Source organism: Gadus morhua, chromosome 6 (assembly GCF_902167405.1).
Source record: "Gadus morhua chromosome 6, gadMor3.0, whole genome shotgun sequence".
Classification (NCBI taxonomy): domain Eukaryota; kingdom Metazoa; phylum Chordata; class Actinopteri; order Gadiformes; family Gadidae; genus Gadus; species Gadus morhua.
Window position 1 is genome coordinate 9,100,080 of NC_044053.1, and position 23,533 is coordinate 9,123,612.

Genomic DNA, 23,533 nt, shown 5'->3' on the forward strand with positions numbered 1-23,533 from the left:
TCGTACACCTGTCACAGCTCCCTGTTGGCCCTAATTACAGTTAAAGGCAGAGGCAGCGTTGCGGCACAGGGGTAGGCCGTCACCCGTTGACAGCACTCAGATTGGCTTTAATTACACCGTGCTGGCGTTTAGCGAGGCCCGCCCAGGATGCCACACGTGCACAGATGAGCGAAGAACCCACACCTGGTTGCAGATGCACAAACATAATGGAGACGTTCATCAACCAGGCCTGCACAGGAGTGCACGCACACTCACCTACACACAGAAATGCAAAAAAAAGAATGAAAAACTGAACACAAACTGTTTGTGTGCATGCACACACACACAAAGCAGCCAGTTTCAACAGACATTTGCACACACTCCTTACACACACAGCTCATGAGCTGTGCAGGTGTGAGCTGACAGAGTGACAGAGTGATGACTAGAATTGAATTGAATAGGTATGTGAAGTGGCATGACTTACAATGTAGGGGAGACCATGATATCAGAAGTATCATTAACTATGACAAGTATGATATATTATCAGCAGTATCACTTTCAATTTCAGGACTATAGACATTATGTGGAAAGAAGATACTCCCTTCACTTCAATACCACATTCTCTCTCTGTCTCTCTCTAAATATATTTCTCTGAAGAACATTATCAAAAGGCATGTAGTTCTACACTTCTTTGCAAAAAGAAATTTGGTCATACCAACCATTTGCTGCTCGGATTGAGAAATGCAAATAATCCCAGTCAAAATGCTAATGCATAAACACACGCAATTCTGGTGTAATTAAGATGATTATCCGTGGCTTTCTATGCAGGTGCAACAACAGCACAAACTGAGCCTGTGCCTGAACCTAATTGACACAGGAACCCAGATAGACAAGAGAGTCAACCACTGTTGCATGAAAGAATCGAAATACATAACTGTTAGGATGCTAAATGCTTGAATACTCAGTATATCATAACGTGTGTGAATGCCCGCTATGGAACACACTTCCACTTCAACCCCAATGATGCTGCGTTGTTTGGCTTTCTGTAATGGACTTCACTGCTTCTCAAACTATTTGGGCAAATCATTAGTAGTCAAAGAAAACAAAACAACAAAAATGACATAATAGATTAAAGCATTACCCATACCATGAATAATGGACGCCATTTGTATACAAATATAAACAAAAGCTTTTGATGAGGCGAGACAGATTGTCAAGCGACGTCGTCATTTTGCTTCTGACTAAAGACAGGTTCTGTAAATCCCACTGTGGCAATGCTAAGAATAATAATAGAACGGCCGTGGTATACAAACTATATTTGTGGGCCATGTCTGTTCAAATCTCTTTAATATTATATATTGCTATATTTTTGACTACTGAAAAGAAAAAAAATAGTTTTCTTAGTGTTTGTTTCAGCATGAAATAGAAAGTGCTGTCATCTTAAAGACAACCAGAACAACGAGCAGTACATATAAATCACAAAATAAACGTTTTTTTATTGATCACTGTACTATTAAGTCATTAAGGCTCAGGTAGGGATAAGATATACGAAGGGTGCAGATAGGAAGGGACATTGGGGATAAAAAGGACCTTTTGACTGGGAATCAAACACACTATCCTGTCCCCTATTTCTTTAACTGTTACTAACTATAGAACTTCAGTACTAGTCAAAAAAATCTTATTGCGGGCATGTTTTCATGCATTCCACATTTCTCTGTTTGTAGTCGCACTTGCATCTGTGCTGCCTTCATTGTGTGACAAAAGTAAACACTGTATCCTTCTTCATCTAGGCCAGGATATACAAAGACGTCTGGCAGAGGTAGAACACACCTCAGGGAAAGAAAAAGAAAAACTGGCATTGGGAATTCAATCCAGGTGTTGAATCCCAATAAATTCTCCAAAGAGCTTAATATAAAGGACACGCTTTCAACTATTGCAGAAGATAGTGATCAAAAGTGCTTTGAACACATTTAGATCTGCAATTGCCATTTTTGTAGCACTTGCAAAACTACATTAGTAGTTTAGAAAGTGTTTCATTTTAAAGTAAATGGCAATGACAATCATCACCAGAACTAAAAGAGATTTTAAAGCAGTAGTAAACAGTGGTTGTAAAAGCTAAATGAAAGCCTCAACATGTTTCATCCCCGCCAAGCAAAAAAGTTACGATTTACCTCCAAGCATTATTTTTAACTCTGAAAAAAGAAATGTGTGTGAATGACCACTGTGCGTTGCATTTTTAAAACGCACCATTTTTATTTTAGGTCATTCAGAATGGTATAAGCAATCATCGCCGGTTGGTTGGAAGTCGTTATCACACCTGGTGAGTCATCACAGAGCTCTCTGGCCATCTGTCTGATGTTTTTAGCGAGGAAGCTAAGCCTGGCAAGATGGAGCCTTAATGTGGAGGGATGGGAGGAGAGACCTTCGAGCATATGGTCCTCGTTCAGACACCATGCATGTTTTATAGGTGGCAGCTTACTGGTTCCGTAACGCAGACCGGCAGCCCGGCATGACTGGCATCGACTTTTATCTGTATATGTTTTTTTTCCTCTGGAAAAATAAGAAATTGCTCTCGTATTCTGCCTCATTGGTCGAAAAGGATTTTATTTTTGTTCATATTTTCCTATTTTCAAGCACATATTGCTTGTGTCCCGATAGCCTCCTAATTATTTTACGGTGTTATCCGTTTTACCCCCACCTGGTCGTATAGGTCCTTCAGCCTCTTCATTTCATGACTTTTTAAAGAGCAGGTAGGGGTTAGCCCTCCTGTCCAGGAATACCTACAGACCTCGGGTTGAAATCCACAACATTGGGGAGTTGAACAGCGAAACCACTAGAATAATATGTTGATTTATTTCACCAATTTCATGTGGAGGACATTGCTTTGTGTATAACCTTTGTACAGAGGGGAGCCTGCACAGGCATACACTGAAGGGCCACCCCTACACATCAAACATAGATCAGGTTACAACCTCCTTACAAACCGCCAGCCTCTTGGCTGTGAGCTTCCATCCGCCATCAATCCACACCACAATGGCTTTTCCCACAGTTAACATCCACCCGCTTAGAAAACGACTCTGCATTTCATCCATCTTCCCGACGTCTTTTTGGAAAAACTTGGCAACACGAGTCCCTCGTTTAAAAACACACAGACCCACAGCTGGGGCCTCCCAGACGAAGGCTCCACAACGCTGCACAATGAGGGGCGGGCTTGGCAGAATAAATGTCCACACTCTGTCGACATCTTGCCGGGCACGGCTCTCTCCGATGTCCCCGCGGCTGGCTTGACGCCTGGCTGGTTGTCAGGCGGGCTTTTAAAATCATCACCTGCTCTCAAACAGCTGTTCCTAACACAAAGTTGCATGCGCACACACACACATATGTACACACAGACCTGCACGCCAACAGCACCCCCCCCCCCCCCCCGTCCCAACAAACAAACAAAATCACAGATGTAGGCCCGTGTCTGCTTGTTGGAATGTACATGGAGGTACACAACACACATCGGCGGATGCATTAATGCACACAGCTGGTGTTGGAGACTTGCCTCAAACGTGTACACATGTGCGCACACACCTGGCACAGCTGGCTACCAAACGGGACTGCAGCACAGATGGCTGGTGGGGGGAGAGAAAGAGACGCAGGGAGAGAGACAGAGACAGAGCGAGAGACCCTGAGTTTTTGGCATGCCTTCTGCTTTTCAAGAGGGACGTAACTCTAATAAGTGGGGGGAGGAGGCAGTAGATGAAGTTGGCCACATTCCAACCCTCGGAAACCCAATTTAGATTTGGGAGATCTATATTTAATCTGGTTAAAGGACAATCTCAAATCCTGGACAGCGGAAGCAGGGAAGTTCCCCACTTCCCCAGCTACCTGCTGCGTGATTCCATTGCTGTCAGACGAATACATACAGGTGTTTACTTGGCCACACGCGCACACACACACACACACACACACACACACACACACACACACACACACACACACACACACACACACACACACAGTCTGATTGATGTGACAGACAGAAGTCACTAATGTCCACATGTCCCTGACCAAGACAGCTAACCCAGCTGCTCAAGATGAGCTGGCTGACACCTCCTTCGGTGTATAAATGTGGTATGACTGTGTTAATGTGTTCATGATTGGGTGAATGTGATCTGTGAATTTGAGGTCATGATTGTTATACAACTTTGAGCGGCCACTGGTCTGAAAAAGTGCAATGTAAACAGTAAATTTACAGACAGGTAGGAAAAAAGACAGGGGTATAGAGATAGAGATATCCATCTCCATGCCCCTGTATATGTCCGTCTGTCCGTATGGCCGTTTATGTTCATGCCATTAGGCGGAGAGATCTTCAAGCCGCCCTCGCTCAAAGTTTTAACGGCTGTTTGGAAAAGGAGCGATTGTGTTGCAGTTGACCTGTTTTATAACAGCATAACATAAGAGAAACAGGCACGTCGTTGTTCACAGGGAGGGAGATGCTGAGAAAGAAAGTGTACGTGATCTTTACCTTCCAGCGACGGCATCCACACATCATAAAACCTAAAAGTACCGCCCAGACAACGTTCCCATCTGTGGCCTGGCACGGATTTAACACCTTGGTCTGTCTTCTGTTCCGTCTCGCGCTCTCTTCCTCTCTCTGTGTGTTATTCAAACATCAACTTTCCCTCGCGCAGCCCTATTTTACCATGACACGCACCTTGTTTTCTCTAAAGTTAACTTTTTCACTGTCAGTTTTGTCATTCCAAACACACCCAACATGCCCCCCATCCCCTCCCAAAAGGTCACACCTTCCCCCTCCATCGCACCAAACTCTTCTGAACCGGATTCTCTGTTCCGTGTGAGCTTTGGCACGAAAAATACCAAAACACCTCCCTCTTCGTGAATCCGTTGATCCGAGTGAGAGACCAATCAGGCGTCCTCGTCAATTCATCAGCCACATCACGCCTCCTTTTACCCCCGCTCATCTGGGATTGCCGCTGGCACATCTGGTTTTGAACTACAGTACATCTTGCACTCGTTGGAAACATCATTAGTGATGGGACTCGTTACATCCTAACTGCTTTTGTCTTTGTTACTTTTCAGCTATAGGAGGAGACAATCATTTTTAATTGTTTGGGTTTTATAGGACGACGTTAGGGATGACCTAAAAAAAATGCCGGGTGTTTAATGACCGGATTCATCACCTGGATCCTAACAACTTCAGAGTTGCTTGCTCCACTTAGGAAGCGGTGAGAAAATCAATTCCCCCCCCCCCCCCCCACTCAGCTGCTGAACTCTCGCTCTGGCTGAGCTCATCATGGCCTGGCCGTGATACTTAGTGCCGTCTCTCTCTCTGCTCTCCAGCCACGACGATCTCTCGCCCCTCTCTCCCTCCGCCCCGGCCCCCGTTCTTGTTGTGTTCTTCCCTCCGTCTCGCTGTAAGACCCTCTCTCCTTCGATCTTCCTCTTCTCTCCGATTTTGTCGGTCCTCTCTCGCTCTCCCCCCCCCTCCCCCCCCCCCCCCCCTCTCTCTCTCTCTCGGCTATTAGGGCCTGCTGGGAACAACGGCTGCGGGGGAACCTGAGGATCACAGACCACAGTAGGAAAGTAGGAAAAATAACCCTATAATTACAGCTAACCAGTCGCAGATCGACCGAGAAAGGAGGAGTAGACGTGGGGTGGGGGGGTAAGAGAGAGCGCGAGAGAGAGATGAGGGAAGATCAAGGAGGGTAAAGCTTTGGAGTTTCCCTTTTCCAAGGCGAGCCAGCGACTCGCACAACATTTAATGGCCGCCGATCCAACGGCAATTTAGTTTAAAAGGAAGGCAGTGGAACAGAGGGAGAGAACAAAGTGGGCCAGCGGGACAAAGTCTTTACAAATGGTACGGAATAGACTGCGCAACGGCCATTAACTAGGGCCCCGCAAAATGGCTGCGTGTTTAAATCTGCTGGCAGATTTGAGGGGGAACTGGGGTGAAGACGTTAAACACAGTGTTAATGCCACATTTAGCAAAGACGAACACAATTTCCTGGTCAGCCTGGAATCACGACAAAACTGTCCGCATTAAGTCAGGAACGGGGGGAGGGAGGGGGAGTGCTTAGTACAATCAAATTCCTTTGTTCCAAAAATCTGATGACAGTACAGTCTCAAGTTCCATCACGCCATCATGTGAAACGTTGTGTAAACTCTCTCCCGGCCTCTGGTGGCTCAATGGCATGGATCCAGGCCCTCGATCAGCCAGATCCCACCAAGAGCAGGCCACTAGGGTGACACAGTGCTAGAAATAGATCCCTTTAGTCAAAGCAAGCAATTCCATAAGGTCACCCTTGGGAGATCTACTTAGAGAATGGGGGTATCCCACTTTTTAAAGACCTGACACTGCCTCTCAGGGTATTAAAGACGTCGCTACATATGCTGGGCAGTTACAAAGTAAGAACAGGCTACCTGAGAGAACATGGTTGACATGGGCTACAGATGATGTCTGCCTAGTTAGCGCCATGCTTTTTCCTACTTAGCACCTTCGTGTGCTAGTTAGCACCTTCGTGTGCTAGTTAGCACCTTTCCTGTCGTTTCTCCCATAGGGTTTTCATGTTAACTAAATAATCTTCTCAGTACTATCAATGTGGAAATGTTCAACTTGCATTGACAGTCATGTATAGACTTCATTCGCATTGAGCCCGCAGTACAGAGCATATTGGAGTAGAGGGCGCTTGAGTCTGGGCTTTCTTATTCAAAGGATATACTGGCGGGCAGAAATCTTTGCGAGGGTATGATTATTACATCCCTTCTAGATAACAAAGATCTTCGTGAGGACAAATAAAGTACAAAAAAGTTTAATTTCCCCATGAAAATGCATGCATAAAAAAAAATAAACATTTCCAGACAGACATACTGTGTCAGTCATACACTTGCTTAATATGATTATTTCCCACCCCCGCAACTTTCTGAACAGTTAAAGAAATCAATCCCATTTGATACTACCACAGGACAGCTTGCTTGCCCCCTTCACACTCCCGCTACTCTTACTTTGAAGAGCCTTTCTCTCTGGCTTTCATCTGCTCCTCTGGCTGATGGCTGCCCTAAGTCTCTCTCTCTCGCCAGATATCTTCCTTAGCGTGTTGGGCTGGGTCAATGAGGAGGCCGCGATGCCGGTACCCCAGCAGCCTTACCAGCCCTGGGGGCAGGAGCAACCCCTGAGCTGGCCTCCTTATGGGCTTTACATTGTCACGGTCCTGCTTCTGTGTGTCTTTCTGTCTGTCTGTGTGTCTTTGTGTCAGCATGTCTGTGTGCGACACAGGGCGAGCGTTAGTCCACAGGCGTCAGATTGTGCACGTGCTCCGTCCTCAGTGGGATCCACATCATGAGCGTTGCCATGACAGCTGACAATTGAATCTATATTCAATATTTTTTTAGATTTCTATTTCTATTCATTTTTGGGTCCCATTCCTTCCATCACCTGATCCCCCCCCCCCCGCTACTCTCCCAGCACCGTTTGTCACTGCCCATGTCACGTGACCCACGGCAAGGCTGTGACACGCCATTAGCGGTCCATGGAGATATCATAAAAAATGCAACCGTACACACACACAAGACGAAAAGTCAATATGTGACAACCGGGAAAAAGAAACGATTGTCCTCCGGTTCCCCCCGGTACTCCCTGCGTGCGCCGTCGCTGCGGGCGCCGACAAAGTCAGCCGGTGTCAACACCGCGCCTGTCCGTCCTATGCTTGGCATTGGTTCATTTATCATCGGGCCTCCTCTAGACGCCTCCGAGAGCCACCGCCCTCTCCCTCCTCCTGTGGAGCCCTTTGTTTTTCCCTTTGTCCTCCATGTCTCCCGCCATCTTGCTCACATTCATCCTTTCTCTGTAATCTTCGTAGAAACGTCTCTTTCTTGGTTTTCCCATTGTTCCGGCTAATTGTCGGTCTCTCCGGAGCAGGCGGTGGAGCCACGAAAATCTATGTGACTCTTTTTCCGTTTCTTAAATGCATGTGTGTAACAAACAGAGCTATTATCCAGACCTAATCAAATGGGTAATTTGCTCATTATCTCATTATCTGCGCTCAAGGTGTAAATATTTTCAACGATGACTGCCGCTGGTTATGACCTCTAGAAGTACAAACCAATCAGTGGTCAGGTGGAAGTTGTTTGAGAAATAAATGGGCCTCTTATGGAGGACTCTCCCTCAGGCTTTTCCATTATTCCATTATTTTGTTTTCCTTAATGAAGTTGAAGTCGTACCGTTAAAGACTGAAACACCAGCCTTGATCGTGGCTAACAATGTGGCCCCACTAGACGCTGCAGATGAAACAAGGATGAGCAGGCATGTCATTGACCCAGAGTATTCACGTATAAAGATGTTCTAAAAATAATGTAACAGGTTCTACGTTTTAAAGACCCCCTCTAGACACTAATATTGCCTGCCCCCCTACACCCTAAAAGTCTCTAACAACTGTCAAAACAAGAAAACTTTGGTAGCAAAAGGGGGTAATTAAGTAAGCAATCCGAGTGTCGCGAAGGACAAGGCAAATCTCTGGAGAGCGGCCTCAGGAATGAACCTCGCCACCAGTGGCTCTTTTTCGTGCTCTCAAGACACGTCGTGATTCCAAAGACCGGTGAAACCCGTGCAAACAAGTGCCTTTCCTCGACATCCTTGGTTAAAGAAGCAGATTGAAGTGGCCATCAGTGGGACTCCCCAGCCCCCCCCCCCTCCGTGTGTGCTGTGGCCGGAGGGGACGGCTGCTATTTCACTGATCTATGGATGAGCGGATGGGGATTTCACAGCTCCGGGGGGGGCAAAGCGATGGTCTGTATCTGATTTCTCCCCCTTGTCGTCTGCGTTCTGCAGATGCCTCGGGCTGTTTCCGTGACCTCTTGGAATAAGAAAGGTCATTATCGGTAGGTGTTGGCGCGAAGAGGAGGAGGAGGGAGAGGAGGAGGAAGAGGAGGAGGAAGAGGAGGAGGTGGAGGGAATAGCGATCGAGATGAAGGAGACGACGGACAAGAATAACGAGAGGGAGATGGACGGACAGAGACAGAGGGTTCAAAAATGAGAGGGGGGGAAAAGGGAAGTACATTTCGGTGTCTGAACTGGTCCAATCACCCCCACGCTACCCTTGTTGATCTGTCCACACCAAGGGCGCTGTTGGACGCAGACGGATGAGCCTGCCCTTTCACCCGGGCCTTTCTAAAATAAAAATGTGTTCACTATAGCTCATGAAAACAGGAGGTAGGACTTGAAGCTACAATTAATGATCAGAGGAAGAACCTGTCAATCCCAAGACGAAAATGTTTTCAGTCCAATAAATGACCAATGAAAGTATGGAATATTCAATCAATGTTTTGGAAAATTAAGCATGTTGGAGGGTACTTACTGTAGTAACAGAATGATGACATTCACGTCCTTTGAACAATATTGAACAACAGACTATGCCTCACCATCAATCAGGCTGTGAACAATAAGACTCGTCAACTCAATAAAGAACACAGAAACCCTTTAGAACGAAACGCTCCCGATAATACTTCTTTGATAATGATTCTCCCTGGAGCGCTTTGAACCAGACGCGCTCCACACTTTACAGTTCCCTCGCTACTGCCTTCATAATCCCACCTTCAGAAACCACTCAGCGTGACTAGCTGTTTCACACAAAGTGCTTGACCTCGTCCAATGAGCTGGGGCCTTTGAAGACAAAGCAGAGACGAACTATGCTTCTACCCTTTTTTAACGATACAATGACTAACCTCGGCGCGCAAGCCGCCATTTTACCATTCCCCCCGAACCCCCCGACCCTCCCGACGGCCCATTGTGCCTCTGGATGGTGATTGCTTCCCGAGTAGAACTGTTTAATATCCCTCCCCGCGGGATGGCGTCACCAGGGACGCCAGCTCCCTGGCGCCGCCGGAGCTCAGGACTTCTCGAGGCTAATTCTTACATCAACTGCTTATAGAAAGGACACACTGCAGGTAGCCGTTCTCCTGATGGGCATCCAGCATGCGCGCACATGCCCAGGCGCATGCAAACGCACACACACAGGAGAGGCACCACCCACAGAGAGAGAAAAAAACATGTCTGGGGAAATATCAGCGAGAGATAGTCGAGTGAGAGACAAAGAGCGAGACACACAGACAGGCAGACGGACAGATACAGAAGTTGGAGGCAGACAAGGGAGACTGAAAGCAAAGAGATTGACATAAAAGAATGACAGTCGTCCTAAAGAACAGGCAGAGAGCGAGCCAGAGAGACAGAGACAGAGGGAGAGATGGAGAATTGCTCTTCTTAGTGTATTCGGTTTTCTACAGAGAAGGAATATAAGGAATAAACAGGACTAAACAACATCATTCTGTGTTGTTCATCACAGTTCCTATTACAAAAGGAAAATAAAAAGTGTTGTTTTTTTTTGTTGGACAATGCTGACCTTTAATCAATATTTAGTCAAATAGTTTATGATATTATCTAACCCAACTTACACTGAATCCAGATAAATGTAATAATGGACCAGGTAGGGGTAAGGCACCTTCCTCATAGACTCACAATTCAGTCTCTAAACACTTGCTCAGCTAAAGAAAATCTCACAGGTTTTGTTGCTAAACAGGGAGAAAATAATTAGTTTAAAATAACCCTGCCTTGCAGAACCAATTCTAAATCGCCGGTGACATGCAGAAGTCTTGTGTGCTTGCAGACACTGTTGTACCGACACTTCTTCCTTGCCCTGCGTTGCAAGCATTCTATAAATCGCTGTTAATCCTTCATTTCACCAAGGTTGTGGACCGAGCACACATTCGATGAAACTGAATTGAGACAATTCAATGTGACATCCATCACCAATTTGTAAATTCTTCTGTTCTTGTATCTTAAATTCTTGTATCTTTTACTTTAGTTTTTAATTTATTTATTCTATTTTATCCTTTTTTAATTGATCGCTTATGTTCCTGCTTGTTTATATGGTGTTATATATATATATATCTCTTCTTCATTGTTCATTGTTATTGTCTTAATGTATGCACCTTAATCACCAAGCCAAATTCCTGGTTGGTGTAAAACCCTTCTTGGCAATTAAATCCTTTCTGATTCTGATTCTGATTTACGATGTTTTCAAAAGCTCTCTCCGTGTTACAAAGGGAATTGCTAGATTTCCGGCGTCATTTCCCGTAAAAGGAGTGTAGGTCTGTTAGCGGCCCATCTTGCCAGCGTTCAAACAACAAAAAACAAAGTTAGAAATCCCAAGACGTTTAGTCGTGGCGAGATCTCCTGTATCACTTTCCTGCATCACTTTTTTTTTTAGATTTCTTGTATCACAAGACCAACTTGCTCAAGGAGGCTTAGGCTGGTTGTGACGTTGTGGATTGAATCCAGTATCTTTCAGTTGAGTCAAACAGCCTTCAGATTAGACCAACCATCCCCCATTATCACATTAATTAGTAGTAATTAATTCAGTGTTTTGAATTTTCACATATCAGTATAGGGATTGTGCCCAAATTAACCAGATGATTGAATGAATGAATGAATGAATGAAAATGTACAGTACAATGGTCTGGGCCAAACTCATCAGCAGAATATATTACCATGGATATCATAGATGAACCATTCATTAGAAAATCAAAACAACACTAAGCAGGTTCCCTCTTCTAATCACATTAGACTCTAGTGTGAAATATGTCAAACTCCACATAGAAAGAGGTTTTCAACCAAGGACATTCTTGCTGTGAGGTAACAGTGCAGTTGAAAGGAGAATGAACCCTTTCATTCTCCTTTTTTTATTCCTTCAACTCCATTTATTCAGTGATTGTCCCTTCTTTCTAAAGCACTCCCAACTGTCTGCTGTTGAAGGGTGCTGCATAAATAAAATTGCTGTGCCTTACCACACAACCAGTTTGCCACAAATAAATACATACTGGAATAAATTGCATCTGACCTGTTATATGCGTGGTGGTAAAAAAACCGTTCACCTATGCCTTTGTGTACTTTGTGTGCCTCTAGTCTATCCTTGAGTTGCGCAGGGTGGGAAAGGTATCGGCTTGTTTGGATCCGGTGAATGCATGTCCGCGTGCCCGCTGACATTTAACTTCCTAGCAAATTCTGCTACTGCATTATTTCTGCGGAACACGCTGGATGAGGGGGTGGAGACGGGAGCTGTGTTGGCAGCAGTGGTGGACCTCTCCACCTATTAAGGGGCTCAGTATTAGTCATAAGGACTAGATTAGGATGGATGGTGTAAAAATGTGGACGCTATTTATACTGTTATATTCTGCATCTGTACCTTTATACGTTTTTTTTCCAGGTAGTTTCGTTCTGTACTCGTTCACACTTCTAAATAATGGGACGTCCGAAATAATGTTTTGCTGGTCCCCTGTCACAACCCCGGCTCAAGGATTTGACAACCAAGGCGACACTGCACGTTGGATTCACCTCCATTCTACAATGCATTTAAGGGTAAACATATCATAATGCAGCATGAGAGGTGGGAGTGTGGGTTATCAGTGGTGTGTGGAGGGTATGGTCGAATGCAAAGCAGCATTGATGGATGTTTCAAGTGTACACAAACCAACCCAATGGCTACTTAACAGGAGCACTCGTCCGCTTCCTGTTGAAATCGCAATACTTTACACAACGTCACATCGGCCCAAAACGCCAACAAACTGAACACACCAGACAACCTGTAACCCCAGCAGCTGCTGCTCATCCCCAGCTGAATGAGTCGGGTCGTGGGACTGCAATCCCCGTTGTGTTTTCAATCAAATCCTGTGTGGGTTCCTGAGTCTGCCCCAACGGTGTCAGGAGCCCACTCTCCGCGAGAATCATTGGTATGCATGTTGGCGAATCAACAAGGACTTGAAATGTGAAACCAGAGTTAAGGCATTACAGTTTACACTGCTGATGTAGGCGGCAACTCTTGCCCATCATGTATGTGTCAGTCACTCCTCCTCCAAATATAGGTTCAGCTTAGAAGTTCACTTCAGCAGAGTAAGCACTAACGTGTCCCCCGTCAAGCTCAGTTGATAAGGCATGGCATCAACACTGCCAGATGTATGGGTTTGATTGCCACCAGGGCAATGGCAACAATGTATCCATTGCACTCAGAGTCCAACGATTCTTTGGACAAAAGCGTCAAAACCAAATGGCATATCTTTATGCATTTATTTAAAGCCTGACGCATGTAAAGACCTTATTATTCTAATACCTGCACAGATTACTTGATATGTGTTAAGCACCACAGGATGTAAACATCTGAGCAGATAAGAGGTTTATTTGACATGATCCTCATGACAATTTCCAATTCTTACAACCAACAAGCAGGCGTCTTGAAGTCCTGGTACTTCAACATGGCCCAGTGGGCAGGTAGGGATAAATACTGTATATTAACAGTATACAATAATCCCTACATAAGAATATTGTCAGTATTCCCCAGAGCAATTTGCCGGGGATTTCCTGGCAGACAACGCATAACTTATTCCCTTCGATGCAGATTTGCTCCTTTGATGTCGCTCCACACAAAAGAAGAATGTTAGCATGCTTAAAACGCCAATACCAGTTCTCCATTATCTTCAAACCCAGTGCGAGTCTATATGCTACACATGCAGAAGAAATTCCTTTTATTGTTGATTATGATTAGTTTCCCACTGAAATTCAAAAAGGTGGCGTTTTGAAATGCTTTCACATAAACCTCAGTTATTTCATTTCTTTGTTACCTCCTGGTTTGAAATCAATATAAATTATATGACTGATATCACCGTTTTCAACATAATTTTTATTTAATTGGTGTAGTAAATACTCAGGCGATGGGTATTTAAATGTGGACGAGTTGAATATGAAAGTAACTCAAAATTCAAAGAAATGATAAAAAGCATAAAAAAAGAATGGCCTTTTCGATGCTGAAATAGAATAACCACGGTCTCCCTTATCCCATTAGACGGCAACTGTAGCCCTTGCTATTGTGTCTGTGTAAAACCAATCAGGTACAGTCACCCGGAGGCTGAACAGTAGGGAGAAACCGCTTCATGACCTTGTCGCTTTCTGCCGAACCAGACGCTCCAACAGGAGGAGAAGCAGGGCCCAACTAAATCCAATTGCTAGAAAACACGGCTCTGAAAGTAGTTGGTCAGAAGCTACCAAGTGGAGATCGAAACCAAGAGCTCTGTTATTTGTTGTTTTTTTACATGTCTTGTATGTAAAATGAACAAATGCAATAATGAACACAAGCAACAAGCTGTTGCTTGTCCTATAGGCCAACGCGCGTAAGCAAGGCAAACACAAGGAGTGAAGGGGAGTTAAGCATCGACAACAACGCTTCTAAACAGCAATCCTTCAGCTGCCATCCACACACATAATGCCAGCAGAACTGTTTGTGTTGAGTGGGCGTGTGCTATAACACCAATGTGGGGGGGGGAGGGCAAAGTAGTAAAGTCTGTCCCTACGTGGTGAGTTGAACTTAAGTATGTTCCTTAGCTTTCCCTGGGTGAGTGCATCTTACCTATCTAGGGGGTAAGGTGCGGGGTACTCATCGCAGGTCCACATTCACCGTAGTCTCACATTCACAGCTCTCTCTGGGATTCACCTGCCGCCTCAGCTGTTGCCATTTATCATAAATGAGCGCCTCAACAACGCCCCCTCTGTGTGAAGTCAGTACTGACCCTAACCATGAGCACACGAAAGCTTACCCTAATCGTAAAGCTCTTCTTTTACGAGTGGTGCAAGAGAGGCGATGCAGAGAGGATACGGACATAATGGCGGCTTACCTTAGCCAGCAGAGATGCCGCCATGCGTTGGGTGGCTGATCTGAATACTGCCATCGGCTGCCTTTTGTAGAGCTCCTCTGAAGGCCTTGTCACCTGTATGCCGGAACCCAAACACGACACATGCATGCGCACACACAACACATGCACATACAAACACACAGAAACACAACACACACAAACACCTTTTAACATACACACAAGACTCAAACAAAGGATATGCAAACATGAACCTCTTTAGTGCATGAGAGATGTCTCAACCCCTTATCCATAAACAGATTAATAATCCAGTTCAATTATGTCATGGCTCTTATCTGTGGATAAGAATTGGCCAAGCGCGCTACATTGGCAGGGACAGTGGGAGATATATTTATAGAGAGTGAGGCAGGCAAAGTGAATGAGAGTGGGCGTGGTAGCGAGACAAAGATAGAGACGGATGGATAGAAGCCCACTCCCTTAGTGGAAGAGAGACAAGGAGAGGGAGGGAGACCGATTGGTAGATGACGGACGGAGAGACTGGAACCTACCACATATTGCCCGGGGCCGGGGGCGTCCAGAGTCTGTACGTTGTGGAAGACGGAGTTGCGCTGGGCATGGCAGCCAAACCCCCCCTTCCTTGAGCTCTCCAGAGTGGCTCTCTTCACACTCTCCTGGGCGAGACCACAATCAAACATATTGTAGGACCCTGGGCCTGAATACAGAGAGCAGGACCTAATCAGGGACGGTTGTACGTACGTGTCCGCTGTCTTGGAAGACGTTTCGATATTTTTGGGCAGAGTCGAGATTTTTGGGCAGAGTCCAAAATATTGTGTGAGAGTGTGAGTGTGAGTGTGTATGTGTAAGTGTGCGTCTGTGGGTACGTGTATGTGCATGTGTGTGTGTCTAGTAGTCCAAAAACCAGCCTTTCATCATTTTTTTTGCAATTCTATCTATTTTGTGTGCACGTTTTTTAATGCTAGATTGCTGAACACCTCATAAATCCTGAGGCAGCCGTTTGGCTTCTAGTTCAAAAGCCACAGCCCGGGAAATGGGACCTACAACCAATGAAACATAACTCTGTGGGTTGTTGGTGCGATGTCAGCCCACTATTCCCATCCAACTTTGGAAAAAGGTACCAATTAATTCATTGCTATGTTCCACTGCTGCTTTTTCAAACAATGGCGAACGACCGGCTCAAAACGCAAACAAAACATGCATGTGGTAGAGCATATTGCATCATGCAAATATGGCCCAGCACTTTAAACACGCACACGCACCCACCTGGTGTGGAGTGCTTCAGACTCTGGCGCTCGAAGCGGACTGCGGTTCCTCCGAAAGGGCCCCTCTTGGAGCCCAGGGGTCTCTTCAGCAGCTCGAGGGCACAGCGCGGGTCGGTGTACGTCCCGACCGGTGGACCCTCTTCTTTGGCTGACTTGAACCTCTGTTGATCGTCAAGACGAGATAGGGTGGTGGCAGGAAGAATGAGAGAGATAGAGAGGGGGAGATGAGAGAGGAGAAAAATAAAGGGGAGACAGACAAGAGACTTTTGAATGCGTCTTGTCACTCATTCAGATTCCACTACGCTGACAGGGACTAAAGCTGCTGCCTCCACATAAACCTATGCTCATGTTTCCACCTACATGTATCCAGCAGAGGCACAGCACCCCCACTGGAATACTAGTGAAACTGCACTCAGCCATTCAAATAAATGGCCGAAAAAGCTATTGTTTTTTACTCAAAAGCATATGACATAGGTTCCTCCCCCACTGCAACCCCTCAATGTTACATTGTTATTAATGAAATTGGAGACATTTTCTGGAAAAATACAGTAAAATTGTGTTCTGCTATAGAAGAATAAAATTACAGTACACAATACTGCAATGCAACTGCACAACCTCGTGTTATCAAAAGCAACCTATATTCACGTAACCTAGTACAAGTTAACACTAGCTTGTAGAACACAAAGTTATCGATATGAATGATCAATACATATAACAGAAAGCGATATCTGTAGGTCTATGAATGTAATTTCACACTATTGATAGCTGACTGTGTGTTGAGAAAAATAGGGTGTTACCTCCGCCATGTCCTACAACATGTGCAAAGACCAAGGTGACTATGACAAAGGTACCCAATTGGGACTAGTTAAACTGATATATTTGCACGCTAGAGCCGTCAAAGACAGATCTTGGTGCAATTAAAAACAATGTCCCTCTTTGCCAAACGAAAATACCTACTGGCAACTGATTGATTTGGGGGGGGGGGTTCAGTTAATGTAATCTCAACATTGCTACCTGACCAATAGCTGCTACTTATTTTACCCACTGGACTTTAAATGCGACAGAAATGTGTCTCACCAACATTTGGGCTCACATGCTATTGCTTGTTATATTATTGTACCGTTGTGAGGGACCATTTCTGTTGGAATGCAACAGAGCCCTACTTGAATCAGTGATCACACTAAAACCTCTCTGTGTCCATCAGCACCGTGAACGCGGTTATTAGCATCTTGCACACGCCTGTGCACGTGCACTTGAACTTGCACGCCTGTGCAGGTGCACTTGCACATCAACATGGTGTCCCCACAAGGGAAACACAGATTAGAGATTAGATATTTGTCACACATGTGCTACTGACATGTAAGACCAATATCTGATATCCAATACAAATGTTGCACTGAAATTTAAAGAGATTAGCGTACCAGACAAATTTACATAACACAGAGAAATCTGCATTCACAAGAGAAAGATATGCTCAGCAAATGGATTGTATAAAACTGGCCACATCCAGACAGGCTGAACAAGAAAGGACACAGATTATACGCTACAAACATCCACAACAACAAAGATGAATCATCAAGCATTTGACCGAGCAGGAGGAAAGGAAAATCATGATAAACAGGGTGAGTGCAAGGCAGGGCGGTCGGGACAGAAGAAGAGCAGAGAAAACGAGAGAGGGAGGGAGGGAGGGAGAGAGAAAAGGAAAAAATAAAAGATGAGGAAGCGCCAAAAGGATAGCGCCACAAGAAGTGTGGTGGCAGTTTGTATGACCGCATTAAGAGCCTCATTAAGAGTCTGGATTTATACTGCAGGACAGAGCCACCTGTCAAGGTACACTGGCCTCTCCACTGTCCTTGTTGAAGCCTAATTTATAGTCACTGAAGACATTTTTAAGCTTGCCATTAAAGGCTTCACATGCAGCATTTTTTAACGGGTAAATTTCTGCCCGTAAAATGTGTGATAAAACAAGGACTGATGTTGCAGGTTCATGATGCATGGGATGCAAAAGAGCAAAAGGAGGGCTTGGGCTTTTCAGTGTTGTGTCCTATATGTAAGTTGGGAAGGAAGTTACTAACTTAAAGAAAGAAACAATATATTTTTTGAATAACATAATGGAGCAAGTCATGATTAAAGTGGGGCTTTCAAATTCAGTCTAACATTGGGTCGATTTTTGATGCATAAAAATGTTCAGATTCAGCACAGAAATAAGTGGGATATTTTATTCAGAAATGACTCGTTATCATGAAAATCAGACTATTTTTGGTTTTGTGGCTTTCTAATCTCTCCGTATGCGGTTGGACATTTCCTTTCCAAAAGACCTTACAAGTGTCTATCTGTAAGCTATGTGCCAAACTGCTATCATTAAGTTAGCAAACTGCTTTGACACAGACAGACAGACAGACAGACAGACAGGCAGACAGACAGACAGACAGACATTGTATGTCTGAAATTGCTTCCCCTGTAGCAGTAAAGGGGGAGTTTTTTAAGGGGAAAGAAAACTACAATCATAAGAAATTCTAATGAGAAAATGAAGAAGAAGAAAAGGGAAGAGCGAACAGTGACACAGTGGGGGAGGGACGGACGGAGAGAGGGATGGATTACAAAGGAGCAAAAGGTGATGTTGACGTGCGGAGTTGGGAGGTGAAATAATAGGCATTGGAGGAAGAAGAAGAAGAAGACAGGGCGGCATTCAGCCAATCAGCGGAGGACTAGGGGTCCGGGGGGAGACAGGGGAATGAGATGTCAAGGAGTAAAGCGTGGCGAGGAAGGGGGGGTGGTGGTGGGGGCTTTGATCCTAGGGGGAACATTTGGGAGCGCCGTTGAAATGGAAGATTCCAGCTGTTCCTCTTATCTTTTCATTCATACACTCCCCGCACCACCCCCACACTCCACCCACAGCCCCCCTCTTCCCTCTTTTTCCTCTTCCTACTTCGAATTCCTTCTTTCGATGCAGGATACCGCCCCCCCCCCCCCCCCACACGCAGACACACACACACACACACACACACCAACCCCCCACTGGGAGAGACCCAGATCTGAGAAGCTGTTGCTTGTTTCTCTACGGAAAAAATATCATTTATGAGGCTTTGGCATGCGCACATGCACACGCATGCATGCCCACGTGCACACACACACACATGCATGCATGCCCACAGGAGGGGAGGACGACTTCACAGGGTCGAGCAAGGCAGTACAACGCAGCATGCGGCCATGGAAAACCAGGTCATGGCCCGCGGTTGCTACACACACACAACCACACAACCACACAACCACACACACACACACACACACACACACACACACACACACACACACACACACACACACACACACACACACACACACATATTACGCCCATGAAACTTTGATGGTGCATTCTCATTATAGCAAATGGATTACGTTAGAGTATTGAACTAGAAGAGTGAAGGGCCCACACACACACAGAGGGCCCTATCTTGAATCCTTGAATACACTGACACATGTGTCGTTGCTAGTTTTTCTGGTGCAAAACGTTCCCTGGTGCTATTTTTCAGTTTCAGAAAACAATTGCGCCACAAACCAGGAAATACCTGGTTTAAAGTCAGTGGCGCGTTGTTCAGATGCTATTTTAAGGGCGCATGCATAATGTTGCTTGTGCACCTCGCGCATACACTTTTCTTCTCTCATCTACCTTTAGCCACACATTCTTGGTAAACTTTTTGGGAAAGAACAGCTGATACAGCGGTAAAAAGTTGTACTTTTCAATCAATGCATCTGCAAACACCGTAGAGCAAACACATATTTTCTTCTATTCTTCCATTTCTTCTTCTATTGCGTATATCATTAAATAGAACCATAGCTACCAGGCAGGCAGGCAGTAGCTTAGGAGGTAGAGCGGGTTGGCTGGTAACCTGAAGGTTGCTTGTTCGATCCCCGGTTTCTCCTAGATGAGTGTCGAGGTCTCCATGACAAGGTACCTAACCCTGACTGATGTGGTTGACTGATGTTGACTGATCCAGCAGCTGTGGTTGACAGCTGCTGGATCGACAATTGGGCCGGTCCAGCAACTCCCAATGGCTAGTCGTTATAAGGAGCATCTAACTAACTACCGCATATCATAGGTTTGTTAAGTTTTCTTTGCCGAAATTTATTTGAGGACTCAGTGTTTCTGATGTTGTGGAAGAAAACGCTTTTCCATGTGTGAACTAGGCCATATTATTTGGCCATAAACTGAGCCATTTGAAGTTTGGAATTCATATGGTCATGCATCTGTCTCATCGGAGACTGCAAACGCACTGTCAAAGTATCAACTCGTCAGAGTTGATACTTTGATACAATGAGAGTGCCAGGGAGCTGGCACTCTCATTGGTTTATTGCACGTTACTCCCAAACCACACCTACGGGTAATTCCTCAGCATTCTTATGAGTCTATATCTTACCTTGAGCTTATGCATGCATGTAAATGCATATCAATTCTCAAAACTGTGACCCACGGTTATATACATAATAAAGGAGATGATAGGCAATCTATATTGATACGTTTATGAATGATAAAGATAGAGAATCTACAATTCCTTCTAAACAGATGATGTTCTGGAAACAGGACATAATAATTACTGCTTCTACATTTTTGCCTGCTTTTTGGTAGGGTAGTGGTGCTTCCTTCAAAAACTAAATTCACACAAAGTTATAACTTATGGAGGACTTTTTTAAGAATAATAAGTGCTGCATATTGTAAAACAATTCAATACTTTGCACATTGCCTTGGTTTAATGTAATGAATGAGTACACTGATTAGTAGATTACATGTCATCAGTAGAAATACATACAACATTTCACAATGACAAAGGTCTGTCTTGATAGTAGTTGGATAACATTAGACAGAGGCTTTGAACCACTATGAATACCTCTGAACCTCTGGTCTCTTGGAAAGATTATCTCTTGGCCCTATGTTCTGCTTTGTGTCTAACATCTGAGTAGGCCTGACCCCATTGAAACAAGTCACGCGGATCACAGATCCACATCAAGGCGACTAAAACACCTTTCCTAGGAAGTGGATGCCATAAGCCAGGTCATCCACTGGCAGAGTTATTGGCACACATACAAGGTTTACAACGATGGTGGGGGAACAGGCCATCTAATTACAGCAATGACCCGCCTTCCCACAATGCAGTCAGTGTGCGGTTAACTGCACTCTTGACAGCTAGACAGGGCAACGAGTGAGAATAAAAAAGGTATTGCCACTCACTTGACGTCCAAATTCTATTGGACGCAAACCTAAACCTCCCCAATTCGGCGGCCTAGTGGCCTGGATTAAACATATCCCTTCCTTGTGAAGCAATAAACATTTGAAATTAAACATATTTTTCAGCTTTGGCAGTTCCCTAGCACCGCAATATCTATTGTACTCTTTTGTCTTGGATATAAAATCAGTCTGTTACATTACATTTCACATGCCAACACTAACACAGGCACTGACAGCCTTCACCCCTCTGTGCTGAAATTAAAAAACGGATGGCTTCTAGTGAGCTGTCAGTAGTGTCCCAGCAGTAGACACATTCATTTCCTTGACCGCCCATCAACAGTTGTGATGCGAGAGCTAGTATGTGACGGGGATTTTTGATTTATTTCTGAAGTACATTTCTGTAGTGCGCAATGTGTCTGCATGTAACTTTATAAATGAGGCCCCTTGATGTGTCTCCTCCTCCAGATGTTAACGTGTGTATGTGCGTGCGTGCGTGCGTGCGTGTGTGTGTTCACGGTGTCAATTAAGACAGCTCTTCGCACTCGGGCACAGGCTTGTCGGCATGACAACACCAAATGGGAGCTCAGTCATCCATGGGACTTAGAAACACGCCGTTCCACATATTTTATAATCTCCCCGCAGAGTCTTCAAATAAACTTATCCTAACCCCCATCCGAAGCCTCCCTGCTCTCGCCGCATATCAATTAGACCGCAAGGGTCCGGCTCATTACCTTGGATTTAAAAATTAATCTAACGTGTTCATTTCAAAAGTCTGCCGCCTCCTTTGAGGAGCAGTGACTCAAATAGAGGATTTGGTTTTCTCTCTCGTCATTTCAATATTCCCCAGAGCCTCAGGCTTCTGGTTGTCTCGATGTTGAAGAACATCATGAAAGGACAGCGAGGGACGAAAAGAAAATCACAAATTGATTAAATAATAATGACTAACGAATAAACAATGACTCTGCGCAAATAGCTTGGTGGCCTTCCTTTGTTTATTTGGAATTAATTAATATGCTTCTACCTTATTGCCACCATCATTCTCCTTATTGCTGCGGCCTTGGGCCGGTTTGTTTGTGGTGAAACAAGTGCACTTTTAACAAAAGCGCCTTGCTAAAAACCCTGACATGCATGGAAGTAGGAGCAACCCTGAACCTGGGGCGATCACAGAAGGCGTTGGAAGAACCAAGGACCTTCCTCTGGCCGTGAGGCATCGGTGCCCACCAGGTCCCCGAGCTATCAAAAAGCCACGGTGAAATGTACAGAACAACACTTGACTCCCTGCAACACAACACACTTTTTATTTACTTCGTACGCTACAGGCTCTCTGTTGCCTTCTAAGGCGAAAGAGACCGTGTCATTCATAAAATATTTCCAAAGAACTTTCGCGAAAGACCTTCCTCATCATTATCATACAGTCAAGATACAATTTATTGTAATTCATTGTTTTTGATTCAATGATACCAAAAAAAGGTTATGAAGCAACCGTAGGAAATTATTCTGTGCAGATATAATGAATACATATTGCTTTCTGTATTTCAAAGTGTTATAGGGAAAACAAACACAAATTTTGAAATATTTAACTGCGCCCATGCAAAGGGCGACTGGGACCTGATATAAGATCCACTATTCAAACCGCACGCATTGCATACATTATACGAGAATAAATGCAATCACATTTTCGATTGTGTTGCTCTTTGTGCACACAAACAGTGGTTGAGCAAACAACTCCACCATACCATAGAGAAACTAATCTGGCATGTGATGCATGCAAACAGGAGCTACTCAATTAATTTCCCCCTGAAAGGAAACGCGTTAAGCCCACATTGGTCAAACTCTGAAAAATACTTCCGTCCAGTGCTTGCCCTCCTATCGGCCAAACTAAAAAAAAGAGATCCCAAAGTATGGTTTATTTTTAACGGTGACGGAGGGCTACAGGATGCATTGGTCGATGGACACAAAGAGAGACAAGAGGTGCATGTGATCCTATCAAAGGAACTATGAACTTTGACCTTATTTCTAGATTCACAAACATTTCTACCTTCTTTACTTTCGAAAAGGGTAAAGGTCACACTAAGGTCACACAAGTAACAAGCCTGACTCAGCGAAATCCCATAGTGATATAAACACACGCTCTATAAAATGACCCCCCCAGCATGAAGGCCTGCCAAGGCCAGACAGGGGGCACGGGTAGGTCTGTCTGCAGCGTACCTTGGTTTCAGAGAGGAAGGGAGGACAGCTGATGGATGGGTTGTCGTTGCCATCCACAGGCTTGTCAAACTGACCCCTGATATGGTACTGGCCCGGACCAGGCACGCTCTGGTGGAGGGTAGAGAACACACAAATGGAAGTAAACTTA

The 23,533-nt window shown here is 44.9% G+C and overlaps 1 protein-coding gene across 1 annotated transcript in view; it reads right to left on the reverse strand.

Annotated features, from left to right (window-relative positions):
* Window positions 1-23,533, reverse strand: part of stpg2 (sperm-tail PG-rich repeat containing 2) — a 49,672-nt gene that overhangs the window by 16,130 nt on the left and 10,009 nt on the right. Inside the window, exons 7-10 of the mRNA XM_030358220.1 lie at window positions 23,386-23,493; window positions 15,955-16,114; window positions 15,222-15,385; window positions 14,698-14,790 (exon numbers count right to left, since the gene is read on the reverse strand). Of these exons, the coding sequence (XP_030214080.1) occupies window positions 14,698-14,790; window positions 15,222-15,385; window positions 15,955-16,114; window positions 23,386-23,493 (525 nt within the window). The remainder of the gene's footprint in view (window positions 1-14,697; window positions 14,791-15,221; window positions 15,386-15,954; window positions 16,115-23,385; window positions 23,494-23,533) is intronic.